The sequence below is a fragment of the Cyprinus carpio genome, chromosome B1, assembly GCF_018340385.1.
Source record: "Cyprinus carpio isolate SPL01 chromosome B1, ASM1834038v1, whole genome shotgun sequence".
NCBI lineage: Eukaryota > Metazoa > Chordata > Actinopteri > Cypriniformes > Cyprinidae > Cyprinus > Cyprinus carpio.
Window position 1 is genome coordinate 35,162,777 of NC_056597.1, and position 17,204 is coordinate 35,179,980.

Here is a 17,204-nt window from a genome sequence, read left to right on the forward strand (position 1 = left end):
TTGCTGCAAAGGTTGAAGGGGTTGGGGGGTCAGCCTGTCAGTGCTCAGCCCATACGCCGCACACTGCATCGAATTGGTCTGAATGGCTGTCATCCCAGAAGGAAGCCTCTTCTAAAGATGATGCACAAGAAAGCCTGCAAACAGTTTGCTGAAGACAAGCAAACTAAGGACATGGATTACTGGAACCATGTCTTGTGGTCTGATGAGACCAAGATAAACTTGTTTGGTTCAGATGGTGTCAAGCGTGTTTGGCGGCAACCAGGTGAGGAGTTCAAAGACAATTGTGTCTTGCCTAGAGTCAAGCATGGTGGTGGGAGTGTCATGGTCTGGGGCTGCATGAGTGCTGCTGGCACTGGAGCTACATGTACTGTGACATACTGAAGCAGAGCATGATCCCCTCCCTTCAGAGACTGGGCCGCAGGGCAGTATTTCAACATGATAACGACCCCAAACACACCTCCAACACGACCACTGCTTTGCTAAAGAAACTGAGGGTAAAGGTGATGGACTGGCCAAGCATGTCTCCAGCGCTAAACCCTACTGAGCATCTGTGGGGTATCCTCAAACGGAAGGTGGAGCAAAGCAGGGTCTCTTAGATCCACCAGCTCCATTATGTCATCATGGAGGAGTGGAAGAGGACTAAGGGTTAAGGCAGTGCTGGAAACAAATGGTGACTACACAAAATATTGACACTTTGGGCCCAATTTGGACATTTTCACTTAGGGGTGTACTCACTTTTGTGGCCAGCGGTTTAGACATTAATGGCTGTGTGTTTAGTTATTTTGAGAGGACAGCAAATTTACACTGTTAGACAAGCTGTAAACTCACTACTTTGCATTGTAGCAAAGTGTAATTTCTTCCGTGTTATCATATGAAAAGATATAATAAAATATTTACAAAAATATGAGGGGTGTACTCACTTCTGTGAGATATCGTGGCGTACGGACTCCAATCACTTCGAGTGGGCCGGCAGGAATTGTGAGATACTGTATCTTAATGGTTTATGCTTCCCCGGGCGCCGCAGCATAAAAATAATGGCCCATGATTTCACTGCTCTGTGTGTGTGCATCTAAAAAATGTAATTAAAATGCTTTGAGTATTGTGACCCAAAAGGAAAAAAATATTCATATTTGAGTATCTACTATTTATGACATGACATCAAGTGAATGGGAAATTAAAATGCTTTGAGTATTGTGAGGGTTAAGGCACTCTATGGTGATATTGACCCAAATGGAAAAAAATATTCTGTTAATACATAACAGTAACACTGACACATATTTCCTAGAAAATAATGAGTTCTCATTTCTTCAAGCATTATTGTGCATGTCTGCTTTAAATAAATTTAATTAAGCTTACTCTACGTTTGAGCTATTCCATCATCCTGGCAGTGACTCTGCATTTGAGGTCCAGTCGAGTCTTTTTTCAAAATAGATCTCTGATTTCATTAGTTGCACATAAAAACAGATGAGCTGCAGTCTCTAGAATATTTTATTTATTTATTTATTTATTTGCTTAAATAGTACAAATCTGCCCACTTTGATTGAAACTGTGCAGTAAGTTTAAGCAGAACCAGACCGAGACCTTGATCACTTAGTATCAGCTTTGGAGCAGTGTAATTATTTACAATTTTTTACCTGAAAAATGTTTTTGCACATTTCTACAGGCACACTTGGGTTGTTACACAAAATATTAAGAAATACACAGGTTGACAGTGTCACAGCTACTTGAAATAAAGGGAAGAGAAAGGATGTAAATGTAGCAGTCAGTCTTTAAGGGAATAAAGTAATAAATAGAAGGAGCCAACCCCAGAAAGAGGAACCAGACAAGAAACAGATGAGCTACATAATTAGTAACCATAACAACATATAAGCAATGGGATTAAAGGAAACAGGGCGATACAAATTAAAAGTCCATGGAAATGAAACTGAAACCAAAACTGAACATGACAGACAGGGGCTGCAAACTTTTGAGCGGAATGGTGATGAATAAATTGTTCTTATTTTTGTTTATTTTTTATTTTTTTTTTTTTAGTACTGCTTTCCAGAAACTATAGAATATTTTAACTGTCTGCTCTGCTCTCTGCTGCGTCCTGCTAGACTGGAGGAAATCTCTCCATAAAGCAACAAAGCAGATACACAAGAAATGAAACCAAAATTGCTTTGATCATACTGTCAATTGACCATTTGATTAAAACAGAAAGCAATTAAAATCAGAAGCAATTTTACAGACACTCAAAATCAGAGCACTTTAGACTTCTACTATGATTGTCACCTCAACACATTTAGAACAACAAATGAGAAACATAACAGCAGAAGTTGGACATACTATCAGTTGCTTTAATGGAGGAATGTGAAAGCATGCAAAAGCAAGACAATGATGAACCCTATTTCTCACAAATCCCTTTTTTCTTTTCAAAGCATGGGCGATCATTCCAGTTCTCCAGGATGGGATGTGAAGGCATCAGTTCAATACAGTCCTCATTTCCACCTTGATAATTATCCGGCTGACCCGTGGCCCAAAACCTGAATAAAATGGGCCAGATTTTTAATGATTCAGAACCCCTAAAGTTTGCTTAAAGTTTTCCTCCATTTAGCAACTCAATGAGGATTGTGACATCCAATTCAGTAATCAACAATACCACCAACACCACAATAGTTTCAAGAGTAAACTACAATACTGCAGAAGCAGAACTGAAAATTCAAAGAGCAGAGGAAAATATTCTTATAACAGAATGTATTTGTGAGAATTGCCTTTCATGGTTGTGCTGGTGGAAGAACTGTGTGTTCAGAAAATCTTCTCATTATTGGTCTTATTTTTAAATTAAGAATAAACAGACTAAAACAAATAAATCCACCATGGTTTTCTGTGAGTGTTTTAGCACTTACACTTGATCCAGCTTTGAATTATCCACCCATTTCATGATGCCCTCGTTCTCTCTGTCAGACAAACCAATCCACACACTCTCACTGATGAATGAAGATATGTGTCTCTGTGTGAATAGTTATAACAAGGAATAAGTGTGATTCCTCTCATTCAATAACAGACACTCACACAAACTCACCTGCTTCTCTTCAGTGTTGATAATGACCAGATCAGCACCACGCTCCCTGCAGTACTGTCTGCTGTCAGACCAGCTCTTCAACTCACTGGACATGAACAAGCCATCTGGACCCCACAGATATCCTGAGAGAAACACAGAGTTTTAAAGCTGGACCAGGCAGTTTCTGCACTACTAGTGTAACATGGCGGAAATACAAAAATACATAATTTTTTTTTCAAACACCTTTGCAAATGCCTCTTTTGGCCATCATGCCTCCCAAAACTGTGAACATCTGTGAGTCATCATGGACTCTCTGATTGGTCTGTGGCTACACAGAGCCATCGAGACTTTCAACCAGTAAAATAAAATGATTATGGAAAATGCTGCCTACCCTATAGCTTTAAAATTGTATATATAGGATTAACAACAACAACAAAAAACAGTTTGAACCTCGCTTAGTAGTGGCCAGAAAGTGCTGCAGTATGATGGCAACAATCAGAAGACAAATGATCCCTAGACTCACAGTGATTGGCACCAAAAACCGCCTTCCTCCTGTCAGACAGGAAGAAAACACAAACAATTGATCAATATTTACTTTACAGCAAAACTGACAAACAAGAAATTATGCTGCTTAAGGAAATAAAACGCATTGTTCTTAGAAAATGACTGAAATACTACAGTTCTCACTTCCTGAAATCATCTCTGATTCAAACTAAAGGTTCTACTTACTGTGATTTCGAGCTCTTCCTTCATCTTGGCAGTATGTTTGAGGTCTAATTGTGTCAATACAATTTCTGTGATTAGCATTTACATTAAAGTACTCTCCAGTAAATTCCATTTCTTTTGTTTTTGTGTCTTGCAGTACGTCTTCACAGATGAGCTGTGGTCTTTCAAGTGATGATTATGATATGATTCATTTTAACACTGCTAATTTTACACAGGAAGTGATTTCATTGGACCCTGTCCTTCAGTGTAAATATAGACTTCTGGTCTGACACTCTCCTCAGACTCTGAAGCTGCATCACTGTGGCATCGTGACCTTACCTTAAACTCTGATCTGAAATCTGGCTGAAGGAAGTTGCCACATTCGTTCCAGATCAGAAAAAAAAACAAACAACCCATAAGTCAAAACATCTTTACTGGGCCAGCATTTGTCGTAGTTGTGGTTAGTCTACTGGATCTGAAATATCTTCATTATAAATATCTTGAAAATGGGAAACAGAAAAAAAAAAAAAGAATACTGTTTTGAGTATCACTCTCTACATATTACATTTAGAAGCAAAATGAGAGATAAACAAGATTTATGTTGAAATATCATGCCTGCCAAGTTCTTTAATCAATAGAATGTTCCTGCACAATCGGAGGCTGCAGTTTTAGGACCCGGTTATAGGACCCTAGTTTTTTGTGACAGCGCCACCTACCGAACTGGATGATATGGCAAAGGTTACAGTTTGTAAAAATGCATCAGAGGTTAAATTTAAACAAATTAAAAATGTATATCAATCTTTAAACAACTGAAAAAGTGGAGTAAGTCTTAGTTTCTTGAATTATACTGTATATTGATTAACCTCCTTAAGTTTAACTAATTTGCTCATTATCAGGTAAAATAAAGATGGAATCAGCATATGCAGTCACTTAATGATATAGCCAGATATTGTAACGGCTGTAGAGAGGCAAGACAAAACTTGGGAATGTTTAAAGAATTAATTTATATATCTATATATAACAACAAAAGCACCAAAAAGACCCCCTTTTCCATCAGTTGCTGCACAGACAGAATGGCTGTAGGCTTCAACTCTGAGAGAGAGAGAGAAAGAGAGAGAGAGAGAGTTAAATAAGAAACATTTGTTTAACATGTTCAACTGAAATATATATCTCTGATTTAACACTTATGAAATGTTGGAGTTGTAGAGAGAGAAAGTCAAATAGAATAATCATGTTACTGAGGTCTAATTCCAAACTCCAAATGTGTAAATATATAAGAGGTATTTTATACTTAACTAATAAGGTAAAACAATGATTAAGCAAGTTTTCACACTAATACAGTGAGCTACAGGTAAATCTTACACATTTAACATCAGCATGCTTTCATGCTCATCTTTTAAGTTAAATTAATGTGCTGGCTAGATTTACTTATTATAAAACTCAACAAGGATTTATTAAATCATGGCCACGAATTAAGAACTTCGTAGTAATTAATAAATCTAGAACACAAATTCTAAATTTGTGGGAATTAGTTATTAATTCATAGTTAGGAGCTCTCACTTTGGCTATGTAAACTTTGCTTCGTTTAAACATAATATAATAAAAGTTAATTGAATATCGGTACTCACAGTCTGATTGTCCATGTCGTCCATCTCAAATTAGTGTTTTTGGTGATCCAGTTCGGTACCTTGCACCTTCACAAAAAATGCTATTTTACTAAAAACAGAGTCGGTCCGTGTACCTTCGTATAATTAGTTTTTTGATTTAATATTGAAATCTGAAAAATGAAAAAAGAAAAAAAAAACGGCACATTTTTCGTTTTCCATTCATTCAAACAAAACGAAAAATCAAGAATTTGGCTTAATTTTTTCGTTTTTATGTTCAGGGACAGAAAACGAATAAACAACTTGAATATTCGATCTCTACATGTGTGCAGGAATGAAACGCCCCTCTCTGCTGATTGGTCGACCAAACATTACAACATAGAGGCCTAAAAACATAAGAGTCCTACGCTTCTACGGATTCTTAACGTGTTTATTTCTTCTTTTGGCGTGTTTTTTTTACATATCTTGGTGAACTCATTTTCTACTAGATTTTTGTATGTAATAATAGAATGGTTCAGATTAGAATAAGGAACAAAAATAGATTTCTTTCTGAAAGGTGTAATCTCTCTACTTATATATGTGTGTGTGTGTGTGTGTGTGTGTGTGTGTGTGTGTGTGTGTGTGTGTGTTTGGGGGTGGGGGGTGAGATGAGTGTTTTTATGTTGGGGGGGTCTATCTATCCACACATGTATGTATATATGTATGTATTCGTGGCATTCATGCGTACACACACACACACACACACACACACACACACACACATACATACATATATACATACATACATGAGATAGATAGATAGATAGATAGATAGAGAGACAGATAGATAGATAGATAGATAGATAGATAGATAGATAGATAGATAGATAGATAGATAGATAGAAGGCACAAGTCTTACAACATAAAATCAATTATGAATCAATGTGCAATATTTTTTTATACCCTACCCCCCACACATAACACTCACCCAAACAACAAAAACACACACACTAAATCAACCCCACACATATTAAATTTGAGACCACACTCACCACACAGCAAAAAATCCAGAGTGAAATCAACTCTGCTGGGAGTACATGTGAGACCACACTCAAGAGTGTGAAAGTGTTAAAATAGGAGTGTTAAATTAACACTGAAGTGGAGTTAAAGTTAATGAGATAATTAAGTGATTAACTGAGTGATGACTGACCATTATTGACGAGACCTGATGTTAACGAGCAGAATCAACAAAGACGAAAATCACAAATGTTTATGTCACCATTATAGTGGTCAGTGTTTGCTTTAGTTGGGCTCTTGTCCCTTACGTTTTTAAAGTTAGATTTGGTTTGGCTGTTATAACTCATTTGTAATAGAGAGACGAACAAAAATAAAAACATGATTATGTGATATTAGTTATGTTTTTACATAATAATTATTTGACCTGAATCACCGAACTTATTTAAAGCCTAAAACATTAGGTCTGAACATTAGAAAACAAACTACTAAAAGTAGCATTGAAAACACAAATAGAGTAGTAAGAATAAAGGAAATTACTAAGACAATTAAGGTAATAATTTATTCATGCCACAGTGCATCATGGGAGCCATGGATGAATTTTGATAGGTGGCACCCAGAATGCACTGCAACACAAGTCTCCTGCAACATGCTTTTTTGATTGTCACCGTCGTTGAGGTTCACAGGTTGATTCTTGATGTTTGCATGTCTAAATGAAAGACTCTTTTGAAAGATTTTTGAACAAACAACTTTTAAGAAATTCCACAGATTGTATTTAAAATGCCAGCAATCCTATGCTGAAGAATCATTCTGGCGCAATAATCAACAATGAAAGTTTAACTCAATTTAAACCAATTTTTTTGTTTGCCCGTCTGTTTTATAACTCCATTACAACAGCCAAACAAAATCTGACTTTAAAATATTAAGGGTCAAGAGCCAAACTAAAGCAAACATTGGCCACTATAACGGTGACATTAAAATAGTGATTTTCGTCTTTGTTGATTTTGCTCGTTAACATAAGGTCTCGTCAATAATGGTCAATCATCACTCAATTAATCACTTAATTATCTCATTAACTTTAACTCTGATTCAGTGTTAAATTAACACTCCTATTTTAACACTTTCACACTCATGAGTGTGGTCTCACATGTACTCCCAGCAGAGTTAATTTCACTCTGGATTTTTTGTTGTGCACACACACACACACACACACACACACACACACACACACACACACACACACACACACACACACACACACACACACACACACACACACACACACACACACACACACACACACACACACATGACATCTTTAATGATATACTCTGATCACAGTACCCATGCACAGTAACTTGGTTGGGCAGCCGCATCATTTCACAATGTCTTGCTGGATAACTCTGTGTATGTACGAAAAGATCACATAATGTTTGTTTGTCATGTTTTACAGCATTCTACACATTTTCAGTCCAAGCCTGATGCAGGGCAGTTCTCCCGGGTTAAGGGGTCCCTGCTGCAGTTTCACCAGTAAAGAAAATTACTTGTTACAATTCACTTGAAGGACCACATAAGCCATGCAGTGGTGCATGGAGGTATGGTGAGAGCATTTCTTTAGATATTGATTGATTTTTGTGGTTTAAAAATCATAAATATGTTTATGTAGAATGATGAGGTAAATAACTTTTAGTGGACACATATACCCCCAACACGTATGTATTCTCTATTTTTAACAGGAGCGCCAAGAGGACATAAAGTGGAAGTTTGTAAGGGACATTGGTCCAGCGTGGTACAGAGTCATCGTGGGTTATTTTGTGGGAAGGTGACAGGGCCTGCCTTTCTCCAGATGGACAGTAAAAATCAACAGAATGCCATCAAAGACTACCTGGAGGGAGAATCGGAGGATATATTAAAACAAGGAATCTCTCTGTGTAGTCTATGTATGTATGTGTGTGTACTGCATGTCAAGAACTGTTTATCTGATCATTCAGCTGTTCATTCAGCTGCTCAGACTTTATAATATTTGGAGCATATCTTTTGTTAAACACAACCAGTCAAAAGTTTTTGAACTGAGATTTTTTTTATGTTTTTAAAGAAATATCTTCTGCTCATCAAGCCTGCGTTTATTTAATCCGAAGAACAGCAAAAACAGTCCAATTGTAAAATATTTGTATAATATTTTTGCTATTTAAAATAACAATTTTCTATATTTCTATTAAAATGAAATTTATTCCTGTGATTTCAAAGGTGACTTACTCCAGTCACATGATCCTTCAGAAATCATTCTAATATGCTGATTTGATGCTCAAAAAACATTTTATTATTATTATTATTATTATTATTATTATTATTATGGTAATACACTGAAGACTGGAGTAATGATGCAGAAAATTCAGCTTTGATCACAGGAATAAACTGCATTTTAAAATACATTCAAATAGGAAGCAGTTCTTTTAAATTGTAAAAATATTTAACATTACTGTTTTTGCTGTATTTTGGATCAAATAAATGCTGGCTGGGTGAGCAGAAGAGACTTTAAAAAATAATAAAAATCTGACTGTTCAAAAACTTTTGACTGGTGGTGTATATTATTATTTTTTTTTTGTAAAACTGTACATGTAATTATTTTTGTAAAATAATAAATATAAAAATACCCAATGAAACAATGGATGCCTTTCTCATTCATCTTTAAGTATGTGGAGGACCTGGACATGTTTCATATCAAGTTGTGATGAACAAGGCCTGAAGGTCAATGTCATGTTTCTTATATAATCTATAAATGCAATCTTTATTCAGCCTAAGTATGTGTAGCCTACTGCATATGGGGAACTGTTGATTCTATCATTCAAATGTTAACACTTTATGATAAGTGGAATAAATCTTTAGAAAATTAAATGACAATTATACAATACCAACTTTTACTATAATTTTGCATACTTTTACAATACCAAAATCTAATTGTCCCCTTTAAATTTGATGCATTTCAATTTTGCCTTGGGTAGGTCAAAATCGATCTTAATAAATGTGAATTTATCTCATTACATAAATGAACAAGGTAAGGTTTAAAAGATTTAATTGACAATTAGCCTACTTTAGGAGCTGTTATGATGACGAAATCAGCTCCGTATATTAGACATATTAAATATATATTAGATTTAAGTTGTGCCATTTTAGCCTAGACATCCTTTACAAAAATAAGAAAACGTGGATTAGTAAAACGAAAGACAATATTATTTTATTTAGATCCCATTAACTTCCATAAATTGCTTCAACATACTTCCGGGTTTCCAGGTACGGGGATGGGGAAATCACATGAGGTGATGTATTTGATATGGGCGTGGTTTTCGTTTACGTCACACTTGGACGTGGGTGGGGTTGTGTCGGGGATGAGTGTGCCTTCTGACGTCACAACAATGGTGACATGCTTTATGCATTCTGGTAGCCATTGATGAGTTTTGTATGATACACACATAATCCATTGCAGCATGTCACCATTGCTGAGATTCATAGACTGTTTCTTGATGTCTGTGTTATAAGATTATTATTTCTTTTAATAATCTGGTTAAAATTATGCCGGTTTTCAGTCTGTTGAACCGTTTGAATTTGCATTAAAAAAAATTATGTGCAACTGTTACTACTGATTTGACTTTAGAAAATCAGACCACTAGTGATGACATTCTAAGCATCAGCAAGCAACCAGCAGCATCTGAAAAAGTGTTCTCCTGCTGTTTTTACTAAAACATACATACTGTAGCTACAGGAGCTAAAACAAAGCATTAAAACCTCAAGTGTAAAATTGCACCACTAAAGCAAACACGTATCACCATAATGGTGTCATCAAACCAAATTATTACTTTTAAATAGACATCTAAACCTCTGTTAATGAGAGGTGGGTAGTCCAGGGGCCAAAGAGTAAAGATCCTGCCATATTTTTGCTCCACTCATGAACTCAGCAGCCGATTTCACCAGAGGAATCAAGTCATTCCTTCCAAGTCACAAACGACTCTCAAGTTAAATCCCAAGTCCTCAAAGAGTTAAAGTTAATTAGATAATTAAGTGATTAATTAAATGATGATTGTGCATTAGTGATTAACACCTACTGTTATTGAGAATTACAGAGGATCAGATGTTGATGTTTTATTGGTTAAAATGACGCCACCATCATGGAGATCAGTGTTTGATTTAGTTGCGCTCTTGACCCTTGACTTGTTGTGCCAGATCTCTCTCTGTAGCTCTTCATGTGGTGTTGTGGAGGAGAGAGAACTGTGATATATGAAGAACATATAGTCACAATGAGCTGGTGTATATCTTGTATAATGTTTTTTTTCTACTTCATGTGTTTAGGTTTTGAATAATCCCAGTGAAACTATAACATACACAAAAAAGCATTGATCTAAAATTAACACGGAATAAATTTAAATTTGTGTAACACATAGAAATTTGAACTCCAGTGCTTTTTAGACACACACAGATATCAAGAACCAGCATATGAATCTCTACAATGGTGACAATCAACAAAATGCTTCATGTTGCAATACATGAGAGACTCCCATAATGCACTGCAGTATGAATAATTATTTTCACCATTGTTAAGGATCACATGATAAATGTTCATGGCTAAATGCCTAATCCCAAACTGTTTTTTTCCCCTCTTAATATAGAAGCATTATGGTGTCATTTGCGTAATGACATTTCTCTCTTTTTTGTGAAAGTGACATACAGTTAAGTATGGTGACCCATACTCAGAATTAGTACTCTGCATTTAACCCATCCAAAGTAAACACACAGCAGTCCTCTAACCACTAATGCACAATTTTTTTCTTCTCTTTAAAAGTATAATCAAGAAATTTAAGTCAAGATCATTCAGTCACCAAAAGCATAAGTTATCTGCTAGTGCAAGATTTGTATCAGCATTGCACAAACGTTTGCTATTAAACAGTAATGCAATTGCTTTAAAGCAAATTTAACAAAATAAAAAAAGGCTTAAAGGTTCAAGAGCTCAACTGAAGTAAATACTCACCACAATTATGGTGGCAAAGTTTTTTTTTTTTCTTTCAATTGATTTCATCCAAGGCTGTGCTTAAAGTCAGTTGTAGTTCTTGTGTTTCTCTTGTCTTCAGTGATGTTGATTGTTAACAGCAGGTGTTCATCACTAATGCACAATCTTCATTTAATTAGTCACTTAATTATCTCATTAACTTTAACTCTTTGAGGACTTGGATTTCACTCAAGACTTGTTTGTGACTTGGACGGAATTACTTGGTTCCTCCTCTGATGATCAGCTGCTGAGTTCATGGGTGGAGCAAAAATATGGCAGGACTTTTACTCTTTGGCCCCTGGACTTCCCACCTCTGCTGTTAATCTCAATAAGGCCTTTTGTAAATGTGTGACAGAAATAAAGTCAATCTGGTTTATAATAAGTGAAGCTGGAAATACTGTTGTTGGAGTTTGTGAAGATGGCAAAGGTTGGGTTTTTACATTCAAACATAATTTGACATCTAAGTCAATATTTGAGTACACATCCAATGTCCAATGGGACACTTCCTGTTTATATCTTAATTCGAATGTTAGGTGATAATGTTCTAATAATGCTATCAATAAATTTTAGAATGTTTTTAGAGGATTTTATCCTACCTTTTAGCAGAACATTCTGGAAACTAAAATACAACTTGCCACTGAAAATATTCACAGAACTTGTAATGTTCTCGGAACAGTCTTAGAACAATAGCATTCCTAGCTGGGAAGTTGTACACACACTAGTGGTCCTCATGCTCACTTGAACACATGGGCCAAATACAGGAAATACATCATATAAGTAGTCAAGTGATCAAGTGCAAAGAATGTAAGTGTGGGTATTTGGATGATCACTTCAGTCTAATTAACCTGCTCTCTGCTGCGTCCTGCTGGACTGGACTGGCAATAAACCAGATATACAAGAAAGTATAAAATGAAAATAAAATCCTAGGTTTACTATGGTAATGATAATAACTGAACATTTAATTCAAACAGAAAGCAATTCAACTCAAAAGCAGTTTTACAGACACTCAGTATACACTCAATACATTTTAGACTTTTACTGTGATTGTCTCCTCAACACTTCAGAGCAACAAATGAGACTCATGATAACAGCTAGAAAATATATTATTATAATATAGAGCTGCTTGTGATGGAGCAAAACATGAACACATCAGAGGTTTGGATTCTCAGATCACCCTGATACACGCCACAAGAAACAGAAGACTATTAAAGCATTAAGAAAATAATATTAATTTAGCATTTTCCTTCAGTGACAGTTTTTTAAAGACAGGGACCTCAATCAAAAATTATGAATTTGCAATAAGAATGACTATATTGTATAAAAAAGCAAAACCACAACAAGATGGGATAAACCCTATTTCTCACAAATGAATTTTCTCATCTCTGAACATGGCAGATCATTCCAGTTGTTCAAGACCGGATTTGAAGGCATCAGTTCAATACAGTCCTCATTTCCATTTTCGTCATTCGGCTCACCTTTGAGCCAAAACCTGAATAACACATACCACGTTCAGTTTTTCAGGACCAAAAATGTACACTGTAAAAAATTGTGCTGTAAAATAACGGTAATCTGCTGGCAGCTGCACTGTTAAAAATCGCTGTAAAAAAACATGCTGTTTTTCTTTAAAACAATGCATTCTGGGTAATATTCATCATTTTTGAGAAAGCAGACTGCTGCTATATATCTTAAATTAACAGCATTCGATGCTGACACTCACAGGCAGTGTTTTAAATCATACTCTATACCCTCATTCACTATTCCCTACATGAGTTTATTGATATAGTATGTTTGCGTTAAGTAATTATTGATGTTTTTATTAACCATAATCTGCTAGATTAACTTAAAGTATTGCTGGAATCATTTGGCCTTATGTTACATGAGTGTATTATACGTATTATAAATTTTTTGCACGACTTCATAAAATAAACAGTAATGTGATAATCAGGACATAAGGTATTAAGAATAATTTCAGTCGCAAATATTTTTTGCTACAGAGTTATCAACACTCATAGAGAGAGATCAACAATCAGCATATGAACCTCAACAATGGTGACAATCAAAAGGTTCATGATGCAATGCATGCTGGGTACCATCACAGGACAAAACTCATCCATGACTCCCAGCATGCATTGCAGCATGAATAAATTATGCCCCTGAATTGTCCACTTATTTTCTTGAATTCGTATGTGCTTGTATTTTTGCTTTTAGTTTTAGTAGCATGTTTTGTGATGTTCAGAACTTTTCGGTTTATTTATTCTAAACATTCTCACCAATATCTTGATTCAAACACTAATTCTCAATCTTTCAATTTCTTTTTTTTTTTTTTTTTTTTTTTTTATTATGAGTAGGGTTTTCTTAACAGTCTTTCTAATAGCTGGTGTTTATTAGTAATGCTCAGTCATCAATTAATCACAGAATTATCTCATTAACTTCACTGATTCAGTGTTACTCTAATACTCTGTGTTACTCTAATACTCTGTAGTGTGCGCACATTATATGTATTCATTTAACACTGAGGATTTTGTTGTGGGGTTTAAAGGGTTAAAGATTTAAGATGAAGAAAAACGTAATTTAACAGTAATAAACTGTAATTAATTTACAGGAAAAAAACTGTAGAAAACAATAGTAAATACTGAACTCAACTGTATTAATGTGTTTTTGCACAAGAGAGATCTGTTAGTTTAATGTAGTTTTGTGGTTCACCATTGTGCTGGTTAGTAGAGTCCGTGCTTCAGTCAATGATGAGCCACAAACACTGATGTTCTGCTGCTTTATATAAAGACAGTAAATGTTTAGTCACTGATACAGTGATGATCTCTGTGTTAGGTACTTCAGCACATACATGTGTGCTATAGCTGACAATGAACTACAGTGATTTAAATAAAAATCATGTTTTTAGTTACTTTACTATTAAACATTAAGTGTTTCCAGTTTTATATTAAGAAATATTCCTTCTCAGTGGACTCAAATGATATAAGATGACAGTACTTACATCGTATGAATGAAATAAACAAAACCCTAACTGTACCACTCCGTGGGAGCAGAGTTAATTTCCATGGTAGAATTACGGTAAAACACTGTAAAAAAAAATTAGGAGTTATAAATTAACAGTTGAGAGCTGTAAATTAACAGTACCTTACTGGCACCCCTGCTGCCAGTAAATTACTGTTATTTAACAGCACAATTTTTTACAGTGATAGCAGCAGGCTACTTTCTCAAAAATGATGAATATTACCCAGAATGCACTGTTTTAATGAAAAACAGCATGTTACTGTCAAAATTTGGCCATTTTTATGGCAATTTTTAACAGTGTGTGTATCAACAATACTCACAGTATAACAGGATATTTTGACGGTAAACTAAAGTAATACAGAAGCTTTAGCAGAAGTGTAAATGCAGAAAATAATAAGACAGGAAAAGTTTTCCTAGAATTTACAGTATTTAAAGTGGTTTTAGTTGTGGTGTTTTGGAAGTTTTGTTCAGCTATTTTCTGGAGGTTTATTTTTAACTCTTACCCTTGTTTCAGGGGTGAATTATCCACCCATTTCATGTTCGCCTCGTTCTCTCTGTCAGACAAACCAATCCACACTCTCTCCTTGGTGAATGAAGATATGTGTCTCTGTGTGAATAGGAATAACAAGGAATAAGTGTGATTGCTCTCATTCATTAACAGACACTCACACAAACACACCTGCTTCTCTTCACTCTTGATAATGATCAGATCAGCTCCATGATCCCTGCAGTACTGTCTGCTGTCAGACCAGCTCTTCAACTCAGTGGACACGAAAAACCAACCTGAACCACACAAAAGCATGTATTTTATAAAACTGTGCACATGAAACAAAAATTAACATTATAAAAATGTCTAAACTGACCTCTTTTAGATGCTTCTTTCTTCAGTTCCTCACTCAGAGACGTGACTCTGCGTTCTAACTCCAGTTTCTTCTCATTCAGAGAGTTAAAATCTCTCTGTAACTGGCTTTTCTCAGCAGTGAGATCATTGACTCTGGTCTCAAGCTCCAGTTTCTTCTGATTCAAAGATCCAATGTTTCCCTGTAACTGTGTTTTCTCAGCGGTGAGATCTTTGACTCTGGTTTCCAGCTCCAGTTTCTTCTGACTCCAAGAGTTGAAGTTGCTCTGTAACTGTGTTTTCTCTGTAGTGAGATCTTTGACTCTGGTCTCCAGCTCCAGTTTCTTCTGATTCAAAGATCCAATGTTTCCCTGTAACTGTGTTTTCTCAGTGGTGAGATCTTTGACTCTGGTCTCCAGCTCCAGTTTCTTCTGACTCAAAGAGCTGAAGCTGCTCTGTAACTGGCTTTTCTCAGCGGTTAGATCTTTGACTCTGGTCTCCAGCTCCAGTTTCTTCTGACTCAAAGAGCTGAAGCTGCTCTGTAACTGGCTTTTCTCAGCGGTTAGATCTTTGACTCTGGTCTCCAGCTCCAGTTTCTTCTGACTCAAAGAGCTGAAGTTGCTCTGTAACTGGTCTTTCTCAGTGGTGAGATCTTTGACTCTGGTCTCCAGCTCCAGTTTCTTCTGACTCAAAGAGCTGAAGCTGCTCTGTAACTGGCTTTTCTCAGCGGTTAGATCTTTGACTTTGGTCTCCAGCTCCAGTTTCTTCTGACTCAAAGAGCTGGAGATGCTCTGTAACTGGTCTTTCTCAGCGGTGAGACCTTTGACTCTGGTCTCCAGCTCCAGTTTCTTCTGACTCAAAGAGCTGAAGCTGCTCTGTAACTGGCTTTTCTCAGCGGTTAGTCTTTGACTTTGTCTCCAGCTCCAGTTTCTTCTGACTCAAAGAGCTGGAGATGCTCTGTAACTGGTCTTTCTCAGCGGTGAGACCTTTGACTCTGGTCTCCAGCTCCAGCTTCTCCTGACTCATAGAGCTGAAGTTGCTCTGTAACTGGTCTTTCTCAGCGGTGAGATCTTTGACTCTGGTCTCCAGCTCCAACTTCTTCTGACTCAAAGAGCTGAAGCTGTTCTGTAACAGGTCTTTCTCTTTTTGATCTCTTGAACTGGACTGTAACATGTGTGTTGCTTGTACCTCTCTCTCTGCCGTGAGCTTTATATGCAGAACTACAATGGCAGCCACCAGGAAAATGCACATGAGGCTAAAACACACTGTGCTCAACACAACACACTTATTTCCTATTGACAAACCTCCTGCCAAACAGGAAAACATCGAAATTCAAAAAAATGTTTTAATAATTGTCTTGTTGAAATAGATAGGCCTTTAAGAAACATGTTCGCTATAACAAAGATCTTAAAGTGCACTTCTGAACATATGCATATGACTTGTGCATCGCACTACATGTCTTACTTTGGTTTCGAGCTCTTTCTTCAGTGTAGCTGAGTTTTCGGTCCTTGTTTGCATAAGTATCTCCATCTCTGTTAAGTCCCATCTTATTGTACTTGCTGCAGGTCTCATGGTTGTCACTTTCATAAACATTTACTAGTTCCATGATCACTTCACTTCAGCTGTGGACTTTGGGAGGACGAGTGCAGGGTTAAATATAGAGAACTTCCCCTAGAATTTACATAATGCTGATTGACAAAAATGCAAACTTTGATGAACTGTACATCTTCACAACAAAAATGTAGGGTTCCAGGAGTCCCTTTTCCTTTATTTTGAAGAAACTTCATTTTAGCCAGGGTCCAAACTCAACTGCTAAATTAACTGTTAAAGTTATAAAGTTATATTAACTGCATCTATTTTAATACAATATTTTTTTTTTTTCTGTAAAAACTGATACAGAGGTTTTTTTTTATTAATTAATTAATTAATTAATTTATTTATTTTTTGCGGAGTGACGTACAAAAAAAAAAAAAG

At 36.0% G+C, this 17,204-nt stretch overlaps 2 protein-coding genes across 2 annotated transcripts in view; both read right to left on the reverse strand.

Moving 5' to 3' along the window:
• The window catches only part of LOC109063851 (CD209 antigen-like protein D), a 108,356-nt gene extending 91,163 nt beyond the window's left edge, over positions 1-17,193 (reverse strand). Inside the window, exon 1 of the mRNA XM_042717260.1 lies at positions 16,695-17,193. The gene's annotated coding sequence lies outside the window, so the exon portion shown is untranslated. The remainder of the gene's footprint in view (positions 1-16,694) is intronic.
• On the reverse strand, positions 2,166-16,836 carry LOC109058042 (C-type lectin domain family 4 member M-like). Its single transcript, XM_042716080.1, has 7 exons — positions 16,695-16,836; positions 16,535-16,537; positions 16,217-16,450; positions 15,256-16,167; positions 15,072-15,175; positions 2,886-2,989; positions 2,166-2,522 (listed from the first exon to the last, which is right to left on the reverse strand). Exons 1-7 carry the CDS (start codon positions 16,834-16,836, stop codon positions 2,384-2,386), a joined length of 1,638 nt encoding a protein of 545 aa, XP_042572014.1. The 3' UTR covers positions 2,166-2,383.
• Positions 17,194-17,204: the final 11 nt, after the last annotated feature.

Bases quoted from the DNA above. Each gene is read 5' to 3' on its own strand.
- LOC109058042 (XM_042716080.1), bottom strand. From the start codon at position 16,836: ATGGAACTAGTAAATGTTTATGAAAGTGACAACCATGAGACCTGCAGC. The intron at 16,168-16,216 runs GTCTCACCGCTG...CAGCTCTTTGAG, and splicing joins GCTGGAGACCAGAGTCAAAG to TCAGAAGAAACTGGAGCTGG. The intron at 15,176-15,255 runs GTCAGTTTAGAC...TGTGTGGTTCAG, and splicing joins GAAAGAAGCATCTAAAAGAG to GTTGGTTTTTCGTGTCCACT.